This window comes from Charadrius vociferus, unplaced genomic scaffold (assembly GCF_000708025.1).
Source record: "Charadrius vociferus isolate BGI_N301 unplaced genomic scaffold, ASM70802v2 scaffold1, whole genome shotgun sequence".
Lineage (NCBI taxonomy): Eukaryota > Metazoa > Chordata > Aves > Charadriiformes > Charadriidae > Charadrius > Charadrius vociferus.
This window is the reverse complement of record NW_009647680.1, coordinates 5,814,435-5,833,935: the sequence shown is the minus strand read 5'-3', so window position 1 is coordinate 5,833,935 and position 19,501 is coordinate 5,814,435. Positions and strand designations below refer to the sequence as shown.

Genomic DNA, 19,501 nt, shown 5'->3' with positions numbered 1-19,501 from the left:
AAGTCCTTCAGCCTTTCCTCATAAGAGAGATGTTCCAGTCCCCTAATCATCTTTGTAGCCCTTTGTTGGACCCTCTCCAGCAGATCCCTGTCTTTCTTGAACCGGGGAGCCCAGAACTGGATGCAGTACTCCAGATGTGGCCTCACCAGGGCAGAGTAGAGGGGGAGGATGACCTCCCTCGCCCTGCTGGCCACACTCTTCTTGATGCACCCCAGGATGCCATTGGCGTTCTTGGCCACCAGGGCACATTGCTGGCTCATGGTCATCCTGTTGTCCACCAAGACTCCCAGGTCCCTTTCCACACAGCTGCTCTCCAGGAGGTCAGCCCCCAACCTGTACTGGTGCATGGGGTTATTCCTCCCCAGGTGCGGTACCCTACACTTGCCCTTGTTGAATTTCGTAAGGTTTCTCTCTGCCCAACTCTCCAGCCTGTCCAGGTCACACTGTATGGTGGCACAGCCTTCTGGCGTGTCAGCTACTCCTCCCAGTTTTGTGTCATCAAAACTTCTGCTCCTCTGGGCAGAGTGGGGATCAGTGTTTACACCAGTCTGGCTGTGGAACCTCGCCTCCCAAAGCGCTGCCCGAGCTGTCTGTTGCCATCCTCATCCTGCCCAGGGCCATGTTTGCTGCTGAGAACCCCAGATCCTGTCTCCTGCAGCACCTCCCTCAGCAGCCCCGTCTGAGAGGGCTCCTACAGCTCCAAAAGAGAGGAAGCCTGTGCCCCACGGTTGAAGGGGAAAGGATGTGGAGAACTCAACTGATAAAATGGGGGTAAAAAAAGCTCATTTTGTTTTGACCGGGAGAACAAAAGGAGGCCCTGGAAGAAAGACAGAAACTCTCCTAAGAACTGAATTGATGTGAAAAGATCATGCTAAGGGAACTCCACCTATAATTGCTGTAGGCTTCACTTGCTGCACAACCTCTTCCAGCGTGTTCACACTGGGGTGGTCCTGGGCAAACATTTCTTTCTCATGGTTCAGGTGGCTCCTGCCCTGTGAGGAAAAAAGAGGAGTCAAGCTTTGATCTATTGGCAAAAGGTGGAGACATAACGTAGTAACTCATCAGTTCATTTCATCTCTTGGCCCTCTACTTAAACCAGATTCCACAAAGCAGTATGTCAGCATCAGCCAGTCAGGTATTGGGCTGTTGGTGTAACGTCATGGTGGGGCTCTTTTCGCTCTCCAAAATACACTGATTGTGTGGAGGCAGGATCTGGCTGCCAGGACAGAGAAATTGTACACGTAGTACAAATCTCCTCAGTTCCGAGAAGGGCAGAGGTCCTGAGGACCCAGGGAGTGCAGTGTAGAGCTGGGCCAGGCTGGATCATCAAGCAGGGCACAATGTTGCTGTTGTAATACTCCACAGGACATGCAAGACTTCCAGCACCGCTTGAAACCACGGCCAGCAGTGTATCCTACTTTAGAGGCCCAGCCCAGGGAGTTGCTCCTAGGGCAGCCAGTGCTGCTGGTGCACTGTTGTCACCATGAGACCTAGTCCTCTGAAAGAAGGAACAGCTCTGCTGACACCAATAAAACTGCAGCTCTTACTCCAGGGCTGAGCAGGGCTCCAAGGTATCTTCCCGCTCTGGCCTCTCTCTAGCTTGCAGGTGGTGGAGGGGGAGTGGAGCTCAGCTCTGGAGACAAATTTACCTTTACAATCAGTCCCTTGGAATCCACCATCCAAATTTTTTTGATGGCATCCTCTCGTGAAATTCCTTCCTTTTCCATGGCCATGAGGATGAGATGAGCTATGCCCATTGCAGCCTGGAACACAGTATATAAACACTTCATTGGTGTATCATCATCTTTTGGGAGGGGAGATTTTAAATGAGAGGTGTGTTGGGTCATCCCCCAGCACTGCACAAAGCATGGAGGCTTTCTGCTCCATGGTTGTACAGTGCCATGGCATGGGGCTGATCTTAGCATTGTTAGGTGCTGCCATAAATAAAAAACCCAAACCCAGTCACCCAGCCGAGCAGGCTGCCTGTGAGGCTGGAGCAGTAGAGGTGGTACCTTGACGGGTAAAGGCGGTCTCCGTCATTTAAAGCAGCTGCTGGAGGGGAGGAAAAGGCACAGACACGGAACAAACGGTGACAATGCCAGTACAGAGGAACTCAAAGCAAAGTGGGATTGCTGCATCTGAAGTACTGCCAAGAGGAAAGTGCTCTTCTCCCACTCCTGCCTGACGAAGCAGCCCTGGACGTGCTGGGTATGTTAGTGGTCCTACAGCTGTGCCTGGCCCTCCTGCCCAGATGCGGACTAACAAGGCAGTTGTCTCTGTGCCACAGCATGGACATGTCTCCACAGGATGGGTTGACAAAGAGAAGAAGCGATTTTTGCTTCACAGAGGGATAGAGTGAGTAACAGAGCTTGCCCAAACTCTCACAGGTGGGTGAGAGCTGAGCCAGGACATGGACCAATGCCTTTAGTCCATAGTCCAGGCTTTAGAAACTTCTTCTTCCCCCTCTTTGAGCAAGGCACCTTACGGACTATCCGACTTCTGCCACAGGGGCACTATGACTGACTCCAAAAAGTAAGGTTATGTTCTTACAGTCTTATGACGAATGACTGAGGGAACTGGGCTTGTTTAGCCTGGAGAAGAGGAGGCTGAGGGGAGACCTTATCACTCTCTACAACTGCCTGAAAGGAGGTTGTAGAGAGGTGGGGGCTGACCTCTTCTCCCTGGTGACAAGTGATAGGGCGAGAGGAAATGGGTTCAAGTTATGTCAGATGAGGTTTAGATTAGATATTAGGAAAATTTTTTTCACTGAAAGGGTTACTAAACATTGGAACAGGCTGCCCAGGGAGGTGGTGGATTCACCATCCCTGGAGGTGTTTAAAAAAAGGGTAGATGTGGTACTTGGGGACATGGTTTAGAAGTGGTTTTGTCAAGGTAGGTTAATGGTTGGACTTGATGATCTTAAAGGTCCCTTCCAAACTCAACAATTCTACGATTTTATGATTCTAACTTTGAGTCTGAGTCCTTTCGACTCTATTCCTACAGAGGCTCTGGTTTACCCTAAACACAAACACTGAGGGTTCAAACCAGCCTCCTTAATGTTCCTGCAGCACCCTGCCTCCTAAGGGGTGCTTAAATTTTAGTTTCCATGTGCCACTCTGAGTTTTCACAGTCTGTCCTGTCCTCAGGCAGGGCTCTGCTTGCTTCAGGTTTCACTGAAAATGCCAGACCTTCCCATGTAATAGCTTAGCTTTGCCTATTGCATTATGCTCTGGCCCCAGAAAACCCTCAGATTAGGTTATTACACTAGGCCTTTTACAACATAGTGGGCACAGGATGGATAGTTGTTGTTGGAAGATAAGTGTTTTCCCTCCTGGATTTTGAAAATTGAGAGTATCTCTTATGGAAATGCATGTGGAGCCAGGATTCATTGCTGTTTGCATAATGTATGGTGGATACTTAGATATCTGAAGGCAAGTAACCTTATGAACAAACTGTGCTGACTCTACATGCCAGTCCCCCTGGACCTGCCCTGTTGTGATCTCATTAAAGTATCATTCTCAAGGAATTTAAAGCCCCACTGACACATGGGCAGCCTCGCAGCATCCTGGAAGTCTGCCCAGGACTCATGGGCCAAGAGGTCACTGAAAGATTGCTCTCTAAATTTGAATTTAGGTCATCTTTAGGAACAAACTCAAGAACATTCTTACCTCTCCAGCTCCCTGGAAAACAAACTTATGGTCAGACAGCTTGTTCTTTGTGATCCTTAAGGCTGCAAAGATGCCAGCTACTGCAACAGATGCGGTGCCTGAAAAGAGAGAAACACCATGAAATAGTCATCCTGGATTGTCTACCCTAATGATACGCTGTTAGAAACCCTGTGGTAGGAACCATTCTCTTAGGTCCTGTCACTAAAGGATCAAAGTGCCTTCCCTACTTTGAAATATTAATCCCGAGAAGATCCCCACAAGGCAGGAGAACACCAATTTCCCTCTATATAGACTCAAAGGGACATCGAGTCCCAGAATGCCAGAAGTTAAAACCTAACTCCCAACAGTTTAAGATGCTATGTGACTTGTCTAAGGTCACATAAGACATCTGTAGCAAAGCAGTGATCTGAACTTGGGCACTCTTGTCACAAAATCCTCTGTGATCATGGAATTACCATTCTCTTCTCATTTACCTTCACAACACAGCACCACCTTCTATTTTTTTTACTTCCCTGATACTCTGATACCCCGACTCAGAGCCATCATGCCTCACTGCCAAGCATTAAGGAGTCATTGAGAACATGAGTTTGTCCCAGATTAGTGAGAGAGAGTCCAGTATAAGGAGAACAGAGTCCTGCTGTTACAGCCACCGTGATATGTACAACTTTCCATCCATCAAGGCAGGCAGATGTCTAGACTGAATAAACCTGCCTTCACCCCACATCAGTCACATACAGTATTCATCTAATGTCCTATCCCAGGTGAAGGAACATGGTGGGAAGAAATTAAGTAAGGCACAGACTCATGAGGATTCAGGCACTGGTGGTATCTCAGGTCACCTGGGCAAGCTGGATACAAGTGTTAAAGGTGAGCTAAGAATGAAGGAGGCAGTTTTATCATAGAATATCTGAAGTTGGAAGGCACCTATAAGGATAATTGAGTCCACTAGTTTTATTCCTCAGTGTTTTAAAGGGTACCAGTTTGGATGTTCCCCAGCTGTAATGCTGGTCTCTCCATTCTCATCTTCAGAAGCTTTGTGAGAAATCAGGGAGTGCACAAGTAACAAGTCTTGTGTGGGAAGTCATAGGTGGGGCAGACAACAAACCCTTTTAGGCTAATAAACCCGATTTCACCAAATTTCCAGCATCTCCTATTTTCCTGCCCATTGAATCAGCCAGAGAATCAGCGTTTCAATCGGCCAGTGCTTCAGTGAGACCCCTTGCAGGGTCCCTAGGGCCTGGGGCGCTGCTGGGCATCGGTGATCATTCTGGTTGGGAAAGGAGAGCAGCTCATGAGCAAAGCGTGACCATGAGCAGTGAAACCAGCAGATGGTGCTGCCTCATCTGTAAACGACTGAGAAAATAAATTCAGCTTTACTGGCTCCTTTTCTTTAGTGCGTAAGCCACAGCTAAACTAGAAATCTACTGGTGTATCATGGCATCGGGGAATGATTTCCATGCAAGCAGAAAACCTAGTGGCAGCGCAATTACTCTGGCAGAGAAGTAACTTTTATTGACGTGGCCTCTTTTGCTTAGGGAATCTATATAAGCTACTCTGACAAAGAAAATCTTTATTTCCCGGACCAGGAGTGTTGATCAGTACCATTAGCTCAATAACATTTTGCTTTTAAAACTCAGATAAATTTAGTTCTCCAAAAATTAATAATTGGTGCCACTTCAGAGTCATTCTGGTTTAGCAGAGGTGGCAGTGGCCACATTCCTGCAGCAAACATTAGCACTGTGGTGTCCATGCACAGGCACACCGGTGCAGAACGGCAACAGCATCATTTCTTATTCATGAGGGCATCCCAAGCATCCAATGTCTTAAAAACGAAGTGGACTATGTGGACTAGACTAATGGTTGGTGGCTTCATAAGCTTCTTGCTCGGAAAGAGTCACTTGAGACACTCGCTTCGGCACCAAGGATGAATTCCCTTCATTAGCTCAGAAAACAGTTTGGATCCCTTTGTTTCCAGATCCAGACCATCTGAGTTCAGTCAGTTTAAAAGGGAGTCGATGGGGAGGGAACCAGCCACGGAGTCCTCTGCTGCTTCAGTATTAACATGTCAACTCAGACAACTGAAGGATGCATATGAAGGATTTCCTCTTGCTTCTCCTGCACTGACTCTCTGCCTTTTAAAGCTGTATTCAGAGTAACGTATTTACCTGGCAAGATGCCCTGCCATTGACCTAGAAAAATTACAGAGGAAGATAATGAACATCCAAGGAATTTAAGGGAACACCAGATAATTGCCTAGTTTTTAGATTTTGCTTTTTATGGGTGTCATATAGCTAGCTCATGCTCATTCTCTGTCTTTTGGTAAGTCTATAATCAGTGGGACTGCTTGGCTTGCTACCATGCCAGATGCTAAGGGTGGCACTCCTCTGAACAAACATGTATGATCCTGCTCATGCTAAAGCAGATACCTGAACGGGTTCAAACGAAATGCACCTTAATGTGGGGTCGAGTGCACCCTCAGCAAGTTTGCCGATGATACCAAGCTGTTTGGCGAGGTAGACACGCTGGAGGGGAGGGATGCCATCCAGAGGGACCTGGACAGGCTGGAGAGGTGAGCCCAAGCCAACCTCATGCAGTTCAACAAGGCCAAGTGCAAGGTCCTACATCAGGGTCGGGGCAATCCCAAGCACAAATACAGGCTCGGTGGGGAATGGCTGGAGAGCAGCCCTGAGGAGAAGGACCTGGGTGTGCTGATTGACCAGAAGCTCAGCATGAGCCAGCAATGTGTAATTGCAGCCCAGAAGGCCAACCGTATCCTGGGCTGCATCAAAAGAACTGTGGCCAGCAGGGAGAGGGAGGTGATTCTGCCCCTCTACTGCACTCTTGTGAGACCCCACCTGGAGTACTGCGTCCAGCTCTGGAGTCTTCAACATAAGAAAGACATGGACCTGCTGGAGCGTGTCCAGAGGAGAGCCACGAGGATGATCCGAGGGCTGGAGCACCTCTCCTATGAGGAGAGGCTGAGAGAGTTGGGGCTGTTCAGCCTGGAGAAGAGAAGGCTCCAGGGAGATCTTATAGCGGCCTTCTTGTACCTAAAGGGGGCCTACAGGAGAGCTGGGGAAGGACTTTTTACTAGGCCATGTAGTGATAGGATGAGGGGGAATGGCTATAAACTGAAAGAGGTCAGATTTAGATTAAACATTAGGAAGAAGTTTTTCAGTTTAAGGGTGGTGAGGCACTGGCACAGGTTGCCCAGAGAGGTTGTTGAGGCCCCATCCCTGGAGGTGTTCAAGGCCAGGCTGGACGTGGCCTTGGGCAACCTGGTCTAGTGGGAGGTGTCCCTGCCCATGGCAGGGAGGTTGGAACTTGATGATCTATCAAGGTCCTTTCCAACCTAAACCATTCTATGATTCTAGGATTCTAGGATTGAAAGTCAGTTTTTTAAGAGAGAGCAAAGGTATACATGTAGACACTTCTATTGCATATATGTGAAGTTTGGAGGAAGGGATCGCACCCTGGCAGTCTGACCTGCAAAGAAGTGGGGAGACCCTGGGGTCCCACAGTTGTTAGCGATGCCAAGCTTGTGACATGCAGCAGAATATGAACACCTACGTGTAGGCTCATGCATGCTCACGCGCCATCTTCCAGTCTAACTTTGCACAGAAATCCCCCAGTCCCCGTGTGGGTGGGAGCGGGGAACCGATCAGAGGAAAATGTCCAAAAGTGGAACAGTTACGGTGTGACAGTGTAAGTGTCAGGTCACAGCATTAGCAGCAATAGATGCCTGGAAAGTATTTAAAAGAAAGAAATGTAACTAGAGGAATATCTTGTTTCTCTTGGTCCTGACCCAGGCAAAATTGCTTTATACCCTATGACTGTCAAGAAGTCTGATGGGACAAATACCGGTCTCTGCAAGCACACTTAGATGGAAAATGCTCATGGGATATTCAGCAGAGGGACTCACGGTCTTTTTAAAAATGTTACTAGCAGGAATTTGAGAAGTGGGGTGTACAGAAAGAAAGGGTGCAGGGACACGGTCTGCAGGGCAGCATGCATTTTGCAGAGCGGAGACCGGTGGGACTGGGTGTGCCGTTACTCATCCCCCTGCACTTGCGCTGCAGCTCTGACTAACAGCAGGACTCTGCCATTCCTAATCCTCCTCCTCTCTCTCCAATGTGTTTCTAATCCCTCCACGTCTCCCAAACTGCATCTCACTCCCATTACTCAAGTAATAAAGTTACTGTACCTTGGCCTCAGCTCAATATTTTTCTTTGATAATTACAATTTCTGAGCATGAAACAATAGAGCATCTCTATGGAGGAGAGTTCACAGCTGGTTCGCGTAAGGAATTGGCTAATCATTATGCTTCAATTCCAAAAAGTCCACAAAATGAGATGGGGGGGGGAACACTCACCGTGAGTTGTGGCAAGAAAAAAATCAACTACCCTTCAACGCATTGGTCTATCTGTTTTCCAAGGAGATTGAATGCTGCTATTGCAGATAACTACTTCCTTAAGTAATTAGCAAGAGCCATCTTGGCTGGTCTGTATCTGAGGTGAGATATGGAGGGGCACAGAGAGGAGAAAAGAAAATGCTCACGAATCATCCCGTCCATCCAAGACTCAAAGTGAACGCTCAACATAATATCACAAAATAGCAAGCAGACCTCAGGAGCCTCTCTGAGGAGTCCAGAGCAACAGGACCAGCAAAGAAAACACACGTTTAAAATTAAGGTACACTCAGACCATCCTCGTAGGAATTACTCTCTGACACTCAGGCACATTCAGAACACTGTAAAACATTAAGGAAACCCCCTGAGAGGCTGATTTTCCACTTGCACTAGTGTAAGTCAGAATGAGCGCCAATAGATGTCAGTGGAGCTACACTGGAGCAGAACCAGGGAAAAGGATCTGCTCCACAGCTTCAAGACACTGCTTCAAGATGGAAAAGGCTGCAGCCCAGAGGCACCCATGCCCGGGGACCTTATCCTTCCTTCAGAGCGGGGAGAGTGGACAGAGGGGTGAACGGCTTCATACATGGAGTTTTGGGCAGTGCTGGCACGACTGCAATAGGGAAAGTGCTGCCCAGCGCCGATGTCAGGGCTGTACCATGTGTGACAGCACCCAGTGGCTAAACAGGGGACATGGGGGGGTGCGGGGACACCGCGGATGCTTGGGGCAGGAGTCCCCCATGCTGGCGCTGCCCTGTCACCTGGCCCAGGCACCGGCTGCGCGGAGCAGAGCATCACCACCATGCCAAATCCTTCCAACAGCAGCAGTGATGGGAACAGGCAGCCATGCTGCCTGTTAATTCACACAACACCCATATGGATGATTCCCCCGTCTCCACAGCACACTGGTGGAAGAGATGGCCAAATTCAGCCTGATCTTTTATATTTTACCCTTGTCCCGCCTGCTTACACTTCGCCCCATCAAAACCATGCCAAGATGAGGGCCTGGGGAACAGCAAACACCAGCTTAACAGCTCCAGCAAAGGGCAGCCAAGAAAATATATCTGAATTTATGGATGCAGAGGAAGCATAGGGCTTTTCCAAATCCTGGTTCACATTAACTCCCTGCAGCAGTTCCGCCTGTTACTGGAAAGCGGAGCGGAGACTGTCCAGATCCACTCCAAATATATAATCAAAAGTCAAACACAACAAAGCTGAAACAAAAAGCGGCCGAAGTGTTTGCAGCTCAAGGTCTTCACCTCCATGGCTGCGGGCTATTGTTATCCTTCCCCCAAAGGGCCTCTGCGAGGCATTAAGAAAATAAACCTAGAAATAGTGTGGAGCAAGTCAATGAGAACAGCAGTAAAACGCAAAGCATCGATGCTCAGGGAAGGAACTCACTTTCTTCACTAACAGAGCTGTCTTGGTGGTATGATGAAGAGCTGTCCGACAATGGAGATACAGCGCTCATCTTGAAGTAGATGCCCAATGTAGGTTGTAAGTTGTCTCTAGGTGTCTGTTTTTAATCTTTGCTCGGTAAAGTGCCAGGACTATAAAACACGTCGCAGCGCTGGCCTGCGGCGTTGCCCTCACCCCTGTACCCGTTGCCTGCGCGGCGTGCCAGCCAGCTCACTGGCTGTGCCACGGGCAGACCGAGCCCCAAAAGCAGAGGCTACCAGGCAGCTGCCAGCACTTTGCAGGAACATATCCCCATCCCCATCGCAGCAGTGGAGACCCTGCGGATGCTGTTTTATACCAACGAGCTAAAGCAGGTCAGAGCACAGCCCTGTTCTCCTGTTTGTTTTGCCTCCTTAGCCTGGATTAAAGATCACCGACAGCTCAACACAGAGGTGACATACGCTGTTCTTTACTGCAAAGGAGTTTGCAATGGCATCCAGCGAACAAGAGAAACAGCGAACAAGGAAAGCAGGAGAGGAAAGGGGACCAAATGTTACAATCCCCAAAATGACAGAAGATACAGGCCAGATCTTTAGGGTCCTGCCCCGCTAAGCCCGAGACACTGAGGCCCATTTACACCCAGAGTCCAGCCTGTTCTGACCTGCCTCGTTTAGCGGTCGATGCGCGATTCAGACACAAGTCTAGGAGCTGGCCCTTAAATAGTTAATGTAGTAGCATCCAGAGAAAATACAGGAGCCTGTTCTGTTGCAGGGCACAGCAGGTCCAAAAGGGCCTGGTAATGGTGAACCCCTACCGGACTGAGAACATCTCCAGATCTATCTTCAGGCTGGGTAAATCCCCGCAGGGAAAGCGTGCTGCTCAGGAGCTGCCTGGCAGGACATAGCCCGCTTTGTTCTGCAGTGGGGTATCGTCCAGCGCTCCCTTCCTATTGTGCTTCCCTCCCCCCCTATTCTTTAGTTTCCTGTGATAATTACTGATGCATTTTCCACGGCAGCTGAAACAACAAAGTAAGATACTGTACCACTTTAATCTGCTGAAATTTGTTAATGCCGAGCCAAAAACTAGCTTCGCCTGCTTCACACAGCACATGGAAAAGTGCCTGCAAATTAGGCCACGTTTGCACATGATTGATTTCTAACTGCCCAAGTGTTTGAAGCCGCTCAGATTTGAGGCGCTGAAGTCAGCCTGTTCCCAACCTCAGCTGAGGTCTGGGAGCAGTGTTCCTCCAGGCTAAGACTGCTTCCCAAAGTGTCCTGGAAAGGTTATGGAAAGGTTATCTGCTAGGATAATGAGAAAAGGTGGTTGGTGGGTCAAGACATATTTTGAGGCTCATCAGCAGTCATGCATCCAACAACAAAGGGGAATCGTTGCTCAAATGAATGGGAAAAGACTCAGAGAGGTTCTGCGAATGTGATGACCCCTGTGCGTTGCCTGTAGACTACTGTAGTTGTGGAGGGACTATGAAAATACAAAGGCTGAGGGTTTTTAAGGTGGCTAGTGATTTGGGAATTCCCACCTTGAAGCGCCTTGAAGAAGTCACATTTGCACAGTGTAGGTGTTCAGCTTATCTTAGAAATCCCCACAGTGTCTCAAATTGGATATGGATATAACTTAGACACTCAGATTGGTGGTTCTTTGAGAAGCTATCAATGTTGCACTTATATCAGGTTTAGATTTAGGTCTAGACTGTTAAAGATGCCCAGAACCAGAAGATGGTAGGCTTTATGCTTCTGTGTGCTGTTCTCTCTGCCCCGTCCATATGTGTGAAAGGCTTTTGAATGACATGATCCAATACAATTAATTAAATGACATATTAGAGATTTCTTCATTTTTCTGCAACTCTGACAAAACTTGCAGAACAACCTCTGCTGGGTAAGCAACCCGAGCCTGAAGAATTCAGGTTTGCTATGTGAATATGGAGGGTTAACACACTGATCAGCCAGGAGAATGAACTTTTAATAGAAAAATGAGGTTGGAAGAGATGCCTGGAGGTCATCTAGTCTGGTATCTGCTTAAAGGAGGGCTAGCTTCAAAATTAGATTAGATTGCTTAGGGCTTTCTTGAAGGATAAAAGTTCCAAAGCTTTTCTGCACAACTTATCCCAGTGTTTAACCACTTGCATAGTGAATAACATTTTTGTTATGCCTGATCAGATAACTGAACCATGATACTGAAGGATTTCTGTTGCAGCATAAAGATTCCAGCTCAGCAAGCCAAGTCAACCGATTCTAACCACAGGCTGATGTGTCTGATCCCACTTTTGCTTAGCCCAGGCATAAACTCCTGCTGATTCTTTGTTTACTCAGTGCACATCTCTGAAGGCTGTGTTGGGATTAGACAGCCTTCGTAACACAGAAACAGGGAGGCATGTGCACACAGAACCCCAGCACCTTGCTGAGAACCTTAGGTGTGCAAATTTACAGGGTTTCCATGGACTCCCACCTGTTTAACAGGGATTAATCAACAGACAAAGTCCATGAGACCCGATGAGATGCATCTAACGATGCTGAGGTACGTGGCCAATGCATTACAAAGTCAAGTGAGAGGTTGGACTGGGTGATGTCCAGAGGTCCCTTCCAAACTAACCTCTTCAGTGATTTCATATGTTTTCTTGTATGAAGCATTAAGCCAGAGAAGCTTGATTCAGGGATTCACAAGACTCGACACCTTTGTAAGACTTTTCAGTTGTCTACTTTCTGCTTATGCCAATTAAGTGCAGCAGAGTTACAGTAGGAAGAGAAAGAGCAGGATTTAAAGCATTCTCATGTCCCACCAATTTCATATGTACTTCATCCCCTGCCCTGGTACTTTACTGGGAAAAAGGAAGAAGTGACAATCAATTTTCTCCTGTAGAGCTGAAATTGAAGCTGTTGCCCCTTGCATGAACCCAGACAGAGCTGGGAAAGGACTGATGTCATCACCCCCATAGAGGAAGGAGAAGTACTCCCTTAACGGGGAGCTCCCACGCGCGGGCACTGCGAGCCAGCTCCTGCGAGCTCCCAGGCTAATGGCTTTCGGAATAAGAGCAATGGCCTCGTCCCAGTTTGTGGTACCTGGCAGGCATCCCACTCAGCATCAGCAGGCTGGCTCAAACTGGAAGAGGTCTGAGTCATTTTAATTCTGTGGGGTTAGGATGGATTTGGCAATACGGTAATTTGTGTGACAAAAAAAAAGAAAAAGTAGGCGTTAGTATTTAAAACTGCTTTCCGTAAGCCCTGGGGCAGCAAGAGAGAGGGCTACAGGAGATTAAGTGGAATAATTTATATTTTCTTTCCACGGCTCGCCTCTGTGTGTGTGTAGGCACGTTGCATTCAGAGTCCCACTAACCAACGGACAATGACTTTAAATGAGTATAGCTCAGGCACTGTCTGCACCTAAGAAGTGTTTTTAAATCAATATACTTAAAACAATGCCGGCTTTAATATGCTGGATAATTCAGGCTTCAGGAAGTCTGTTCCTGCCTGACTTGAGGAAAATGAATCAGGGCTGCTTAAACAAGGCTTTGTATAATTCTCATTAATCATTTAAAACACAATCTGCATTGAACTCTCCCACTTTTTTAAGTAGGCAAGGCATGAAACACCAACACGTTAGAAAAGAGAGCGCCTGAGGCAAACCCAAAGAACGGGAGGGTGTAAATGAGGAAATGGCACTTCCTACCTTTCTCGGATCATCTGGGGATGCAGACAGGTACATTAGGGTGGGTAAATCAGACTACTCATCCCAGCTGCAACTCCAATAATGTCTGACATGACCATTCTGTGATTCTGTGACTCCAAGAGTTAACTGAGCAGATCCAAGTTACTTCAGCTTCCCGAAGGTCCTCAAAACTCATTCCGGACTACGACCCTGGCTTGGAAGTGCTTTTTCTTTCTGACAGCTACATAAAAAAGCCTGAAACAGTGGCTTGCTTCCCTTGACTCATCTCTTGTCTGTGCAAAAGATCAGCAGGATTTCTTTTCTTATCTACTAATGTGAAACCAGTGCCAGCTAGATGCTTTATTTGAGAATATAAGGGAGGTTTGTAAGAGGTAAAATCCAATTGTTTTAACAAGTGGGACTCTGGGGAATTTTCAGGGGACTTGACATCTCCCATGCACCATGACAGACATCTAACTGGGGAGAAGCAGACAAGGTCCATTTTATGGCAAAGCTGTTATACAGCATCCTCTGACATGTGGTTTGCCCCTCCGAGAGTCATTTCCAGGAACAGTCTAAGGCATTTAGCTATGACCTATGGCCAAAAAGACACTATAAAATAGTCTCCTGCTTCCCACTCAGAATCTTCAGTTTTGCTTTAATATCCTTTTTCTCTTCTCTCTACCTAAGAAACCATTCCAATTCACTAAGAAACCTTTCCAATTCACTCTAGTTCCTTTAAGAAAACCTACATCCAGGCCACAGATGTGCCACATTGCCTGGCGTCTTTTCCTTTCAACCGCTGAGTCCCTTTCCACTTGCAGAGAGAGCAACTTATCCAAAATAAATCTTTACATCATCAGCTTCTTATTAGGGGCTTCATCTGTTCATCTCCAGAAAAGTTTGAGCTCTTGGTTCCTCCATTCAAGACTTTCATTAAAAAAATGTATCTCCTTTTTCTGCGCTCCTCTCTGCACTAAAAGCTTTTGTTGGTGGCAAGAACACCTAATGAGTCTTCTTGTACAGGAGAATCTATCTCACCTTCTCTGAAATGTTTAAAGCTCCTCTGCTTCTAAACCTTCTTCATGAAAGCGTCCTGCAGCAGGACCATGCATCCCGTCACACCAACCATATTCCCACAAGCCAGGGTCTTACTCCCTCTTGTGCCATGACAGATATGAACAAACTGTTAGATACACTGCCAAATAGTGCTAGATGGGTAGCAGATGCAGAAATAGCGCTGGAAAGTCTGCTCACAAAAGAGTCATCATCGTGTGAAAAATGACACTGGCATTTCTTTCAGTCTCTTTCAAGGACAAGTGAGGATAAGCCCAACTGACTACAAATAATTAAATCAACAAACCTTGGAAATTTCTGCACGTTGCAAGCAGGATGAGACAAAAAAAAAGAAAAGACGAAGCAACTCACAGGAGAAGAACTGGTTTTTTGTAATCACTTGGGAAGATCCTGTCCCTGTTGAATGGGCAAACAGCCCTTCCAATGGTTTAAAGCACAGTCAGCACTGGACCCGGACGTCAGCAATATGCAGCTTGCATTCCTCCACGCATTGGAGCAATTCTGCCGACTGCTGAGCCCCACAGGGCCTGGGAGATGTGCTGGTTATAGCCCCAGCTTTGCTGCTGTCATTTCTCTTTGGCGCTGGAAGAGTTACGTTAACCACTCTGGGGGAGACCACATCTCTTTCTCAGATTACCGTGGAGTTAGCATCCATGGAGAGGAAAGAAGCTGGTTTACCTTTTCGCTTGTGCATGTAGTAAGGAGGATAACAATAGAGGGACGATGCCAGGATCAGCTAATGACCACCTGGCTCATGGAAACTGAAAGCCTTGCACAACTGTTAAAACATCACCATTGTTTTAACTAAATTATAGAAAATTAATGGAACTCTCAAAATTACCTTAATAATCTACAGCACATGATCCATTTTCTCCCATGAACAACACTGCTGCAGTGAACAGCTAAATTACTAAAACCAAAACAATGGAAACTCACTTTTCAACTCAGACTGCTGTGCTTTTGTTTATATTTTTAAATGCTTATGTGTAAACGTTAAAATTTATCACACATCTGAGTATTGTGTAATAAACAGTCTTGTGATCTTAACCACCTTTCCTTGTGACAAGGTGAAGGTTAAATTTGCATTTTTCTAACATTACTTACCCTGAATATCATCATTGAATGTACAGTATCTGTTGCGGTATTTATTGAGGAGACGAAAAGCGTTAGCATTGGCAAAATCTTCAAACTGGATGAGACAATTCATGCCGTACCTGCAAGTTAAAGGGTAATTAAAAATGGATACAAATAGTGCCACAACATAGGGTGATATATGCAGCTTTTACCAGGATAGTGCAGCTACAGTCTCTAGCACAGAGAGAAAAGTATAAGAGAAATGCATCACAGTAACAGCCAACAGGATCACACCCTTCCTGAGGTCCACACACTCAGAAATGCGGAGACTCTAAGAATAAATTGTATTCATAGTCTATTCAAGAGACACAAGGGGCTTCTTAATATGTATACCTATATATCTATATTTATATCTATATCTATATGTGGCCAGCAGGTCAAGGGAGGTGATTCTGCCCCTCTGCTCCACTCTTGTGAGACCCCACCTGGAGTACTGCATCCAGCTCTGGAGTCCCCAACATAAGAAGGACATGGACCTGCTGGAGCGGGTCCAGAGGAGAGCCACGAGGATGATCCGAGGGCTGGAGCACCTCTCCTATGAGGAGAGGCTGAGAGAGTTGGGGCTGTTCAGCCTGGAGAAGAGAAGGCTCCGGGGAGATCTTATTATGCCCTTCCAGTCCCTAAAGGGGGCCTACAGGAGAGCTGGGGAAGGACTTTTTACTAGAGTTTGTAGTGATAGGACGGGGGGGAATGGCTTCAAACTGGAAGAGGGCAGATTTAGATTAAACATTAGGAAGAAGTTGTTCACTTTAAGGGTGGTGAGGCACTGGCACAGGTTGCCCAGAGAGGTTGTTGAGGCCCCATCGCTGGAGGTGTTCAAGGCCAGGCTGGACGTGGCCTTGGGCAACCTGGTCTAGTGGGAGGTGTCCCTGCCCATGGCAGGGGGGTTGGAACTCGATGATCTTCAAGGTCCTTTCCAACCTAAACCATTCTATGATTCTTTGGACTATTTGGTTTGACAAATTTTCAGTGACGTATTTACCAATGAGCTTCTCAAAATGAAGAAGATGCTCTTTTGCAACGGATATTGCAACTGCCATGTTGCAATACAGCCGATCTGACTGCAAAGGGGACGTCAGTTAAAGGGACCCCACCGAGCGCCCACTTCAACTGTAGGTGACCCAGAGATGAGAAAAAAACTCACGTGTAGGATCACATGGACCTAAGCGCTTCACGCTGTGATTTCACAGCCGCATTTTTGTGCTTTGGAAACATGTTTCTCTCCACCGAGTTGCTTTGCAGGAAACCAGCACACAATGACAGCTAGTGGTGACCCATCGAGTCAAAAGGCAGGAATTAATTGCAAACTTTCCAGAATTACACAGTAATATCAGGGCAAGTGTGCAACTTCTGAAAATTGGGTAATATTCACACTGCTTCCTATCTACACACTTTCAGCGCTTTGCATGACTCTAGGCTGCATTAAAGCTTTGCTAATAAAATCTAAAAGGGCCATAAGTGCTCTTGTCTCTCACGTAAATGTGATGGGGCAGCGGGAGAAACTCAGGGAACGAGTAATGCAATTATTAACAACCTCTGGGCTTCAAGCAGGTGAGAAGGCTCTAAATAGCTGTCCTGTGTTAGAGACCTGAGCCTCTCTGGGACCGTAGGAAGTGCAGATGCAGCGTCGCCTTACATACCTCCCATTCAGACCTTCCTCCTTTGCCACTGAAATCTGAGGTAGGGGACACCCCTGCTTTAAACTAGAAATTGATACTGGATAAAACATGCTCCATCCGAGAACTGTGGCTCCTGTCATGAAAAGCTCTTTTCATGGCACTCACAGAGCAGGGAGTCGGGCTCTCCTGGGAGGGCCTTGAATTTTTTATTATTACTATTTTCCATTTCAGGTATGTCTGTCAGCAAGGAGACAATGATAAGCACATGCATTGTGCTCCTTTATTTGTCCGTCATGAGAAACTCTCGCTCCATAAACCCTCTGGTCTCAAAAAGGGGAAAGGTTTGGCTCTTACACTTGCTTCACATTCTCCGTGCTTGCTGTTAGAAAAGGACCACACTGATTTTAAAGCTGTGTATGACTCTTTTAGATACAAAAAGCTCAGATTCAACACAATGCCTCACAGAATCACACAATGGTCAGGGTTGGAAGGGACCTCTGGAGATCATCTAGTCCAACCCCCTGCCAGAGCAGGGTCACCTACAGCAGTTGCATGGGACGGCGTCCAGGAGGGTTTGGAATGTCTCCAGAGTGGGAGACTCCACAACCTCTCTGGGCAGCCTGTGCCAGTGATCTGCCACCCTCAAAGGAAAGAAGTTCCTCCTCATGTTAAGATGGAACTTCCTATGTTCAAGTTTGTGCCCGTTACCCCTCGTCCTGTCACTGGGCACCACTGAAAAAAGACTGCTCCCATCCCCCTGGCATCCTCCCTTTAAGTATTTGTAGGCATTAATAAGATCCCCCCTCAATCTTCTTTTCTCTAGACTAAAGAGTCCCAAGTCCCTCAGCCTTTCCTCATATGAGAGATGTTCTAATCCCCTCATCATCTTCGTAGCCCTTTGCTGGACCCTCTCCAGCAGATCCCTGTCTTTCTTGAACTGGGGAGCCCAGAACTGGACACAATACTCCAGATGTGGCCTCACCAGGGCAGAGTAGAGAGGAAGGATGACCTCCTTCGCCCTTCTGGCCACACTCTTCTTGATGCCCCCCAGGATGCCATTGGCCTTTTTGGCCGCCAGGGCACATTGCTGGCTCATGGTCATCCTGTTGTCCACCAGGACTCCCAGGTCCCTTTCCACAGAGCTGCTCTCCAGGAGGGCAGCCCCCAACCTGTACTGATGCATGGGGTTATTCCTCCCCAGGTGCAGGACCCTACACTTACCCTTGTTGAATTTCGTAAGGTTTCTCTCTGCCCAACTCTCCAGCCTGTCCAGGTCACGCTGTATGGTGGCACAGCCTTCTGGCGTGTCAGCCACTCCTCCCAGTTTTGTGTCATCAGCAAACTTGCTGATGGTACACTCTATCCCTTCATTCAGCCTCACTCCAGTTAAGTCTCCCAATATTCTACCAATCTTATATTTGCAAAATAATATTAATATTTGCAAAAATTTCAATAAAAAATTGGGTGCTTGGAGTTTCTGCTGAATCAGGGACACAGAAGCTGTGGAAACTTTTCTATGGAGTCTGCAATGCAGTGTCATCCCCAGAGGGAAGTGTCACTGCTCCTGTCACCAAAGAAGGGGGCATGTCCACATTACAGAGCTGTGTGTGCAGAGGTCCCTGACTGCGTACAGCACAGCTCTGTGCCAGAACGTGGTGCTTTTTCCTTTCTCCTGGGCACCTTTCGGCTCTCTTCAGCTTCATCTTTGGTGATGTTGGGAATGGATGTGGCACACATGCAAGGGAGGACATGCCATGGCAAGCGGTTGTCTCCTGGCTAATGTGGAATCCAATCACTGCGGGCATCTTCAGTTTATCTTATGTGCAGTCTGGGTACTTTTCTACTACTTGGATGCCATCAGAGATGGACTACCATGCCCAATCCCCACCGTATGTGTTCCCCATATCTCTCCTGAAAGAGAATACAGTGCAGAAGGGTTAAAAACTGCTTTCAACATTAGTCTATATTTATTATGTGCCATCCGAGAGCTCCTACTTGATGAAGTATATTTACTTCCCACTTGGCAACGTCACAGTCCAGTGAGCCCTCTCTAGGTAGGCAGATGCCAGCATGACTGGTCATACTGGCCAGAAAGGTAGCAACTTTTTGTCTTGTTTATTGTGCCGAAAGGAGCAACAGAAGAGCCCTGTGCTATACACTTACTGTAGTTGCACCACTGCTCTCACCCTGTGTATGGAGGTTTAGGCATGGATTTTCCAGGGGACCAACAGGCTTCGACATTCAGCAAGATCTAGATGCTCAGGGGAGGAAATTCCAGCTTGCCATAATTCAAGGGGGAAAAAAGCCCTAGAAGAGGGACTGGACAACTGCTCTCATTGGTTTTGTGACTTTGAACAGGACAAATTCTTTCCTGTACCGTATATGACAGGCCACATTACATGGCTCAACAGCAGCTGGAGTCTATAGAATTTTTTTTTTCTTCTTTTTATAAGATGGTCTTAAATTGTCCCCAGTGTGCTGCTAACTACAAGTTACACCGAGTATTTGAGGGACAGGCTGCTCCTGCACTTTAAGCC

The 19,501-nt window shown here is 47.2% G+C and overlaps 1 protein-coding gene across 1 annotated transcript in view; it reads right to left on the bottom strand.

The window, feature by feature from the left end:
- ME3 (malic enzyme 3, NADP(+)-dependent, mitochondrial) overlaps positions 1 to 19,501 on the bottom strand; it is a 74,516-nt gene that overhangs the window by 3,312 nt on the left and 51,703 nt on the right. Inside the window, exons 7-10 of the mRNA XM_009881193.1 lie at positions 15,316 to 15,425; positions 3,669 to 3,766; positions 1,650 to 1,763; positions 887 to 992 (exon numbers count right to left, since the gene is read on the bottom strand). Coding sequence (XP_009879495.1) covers positions 887 to 992; positions 1,650 to 1,763; positions 3,669 to 3,766; positions 15,316 to 15,425 — 428 coding nt within the window. The remainder of the gene's footprint in view (positions 1 to 886; positions 993 to 1,649; positions 1,764 to 3,668; positions 3,767 to 15,315; positions 15,426 to 19,501) is intronic.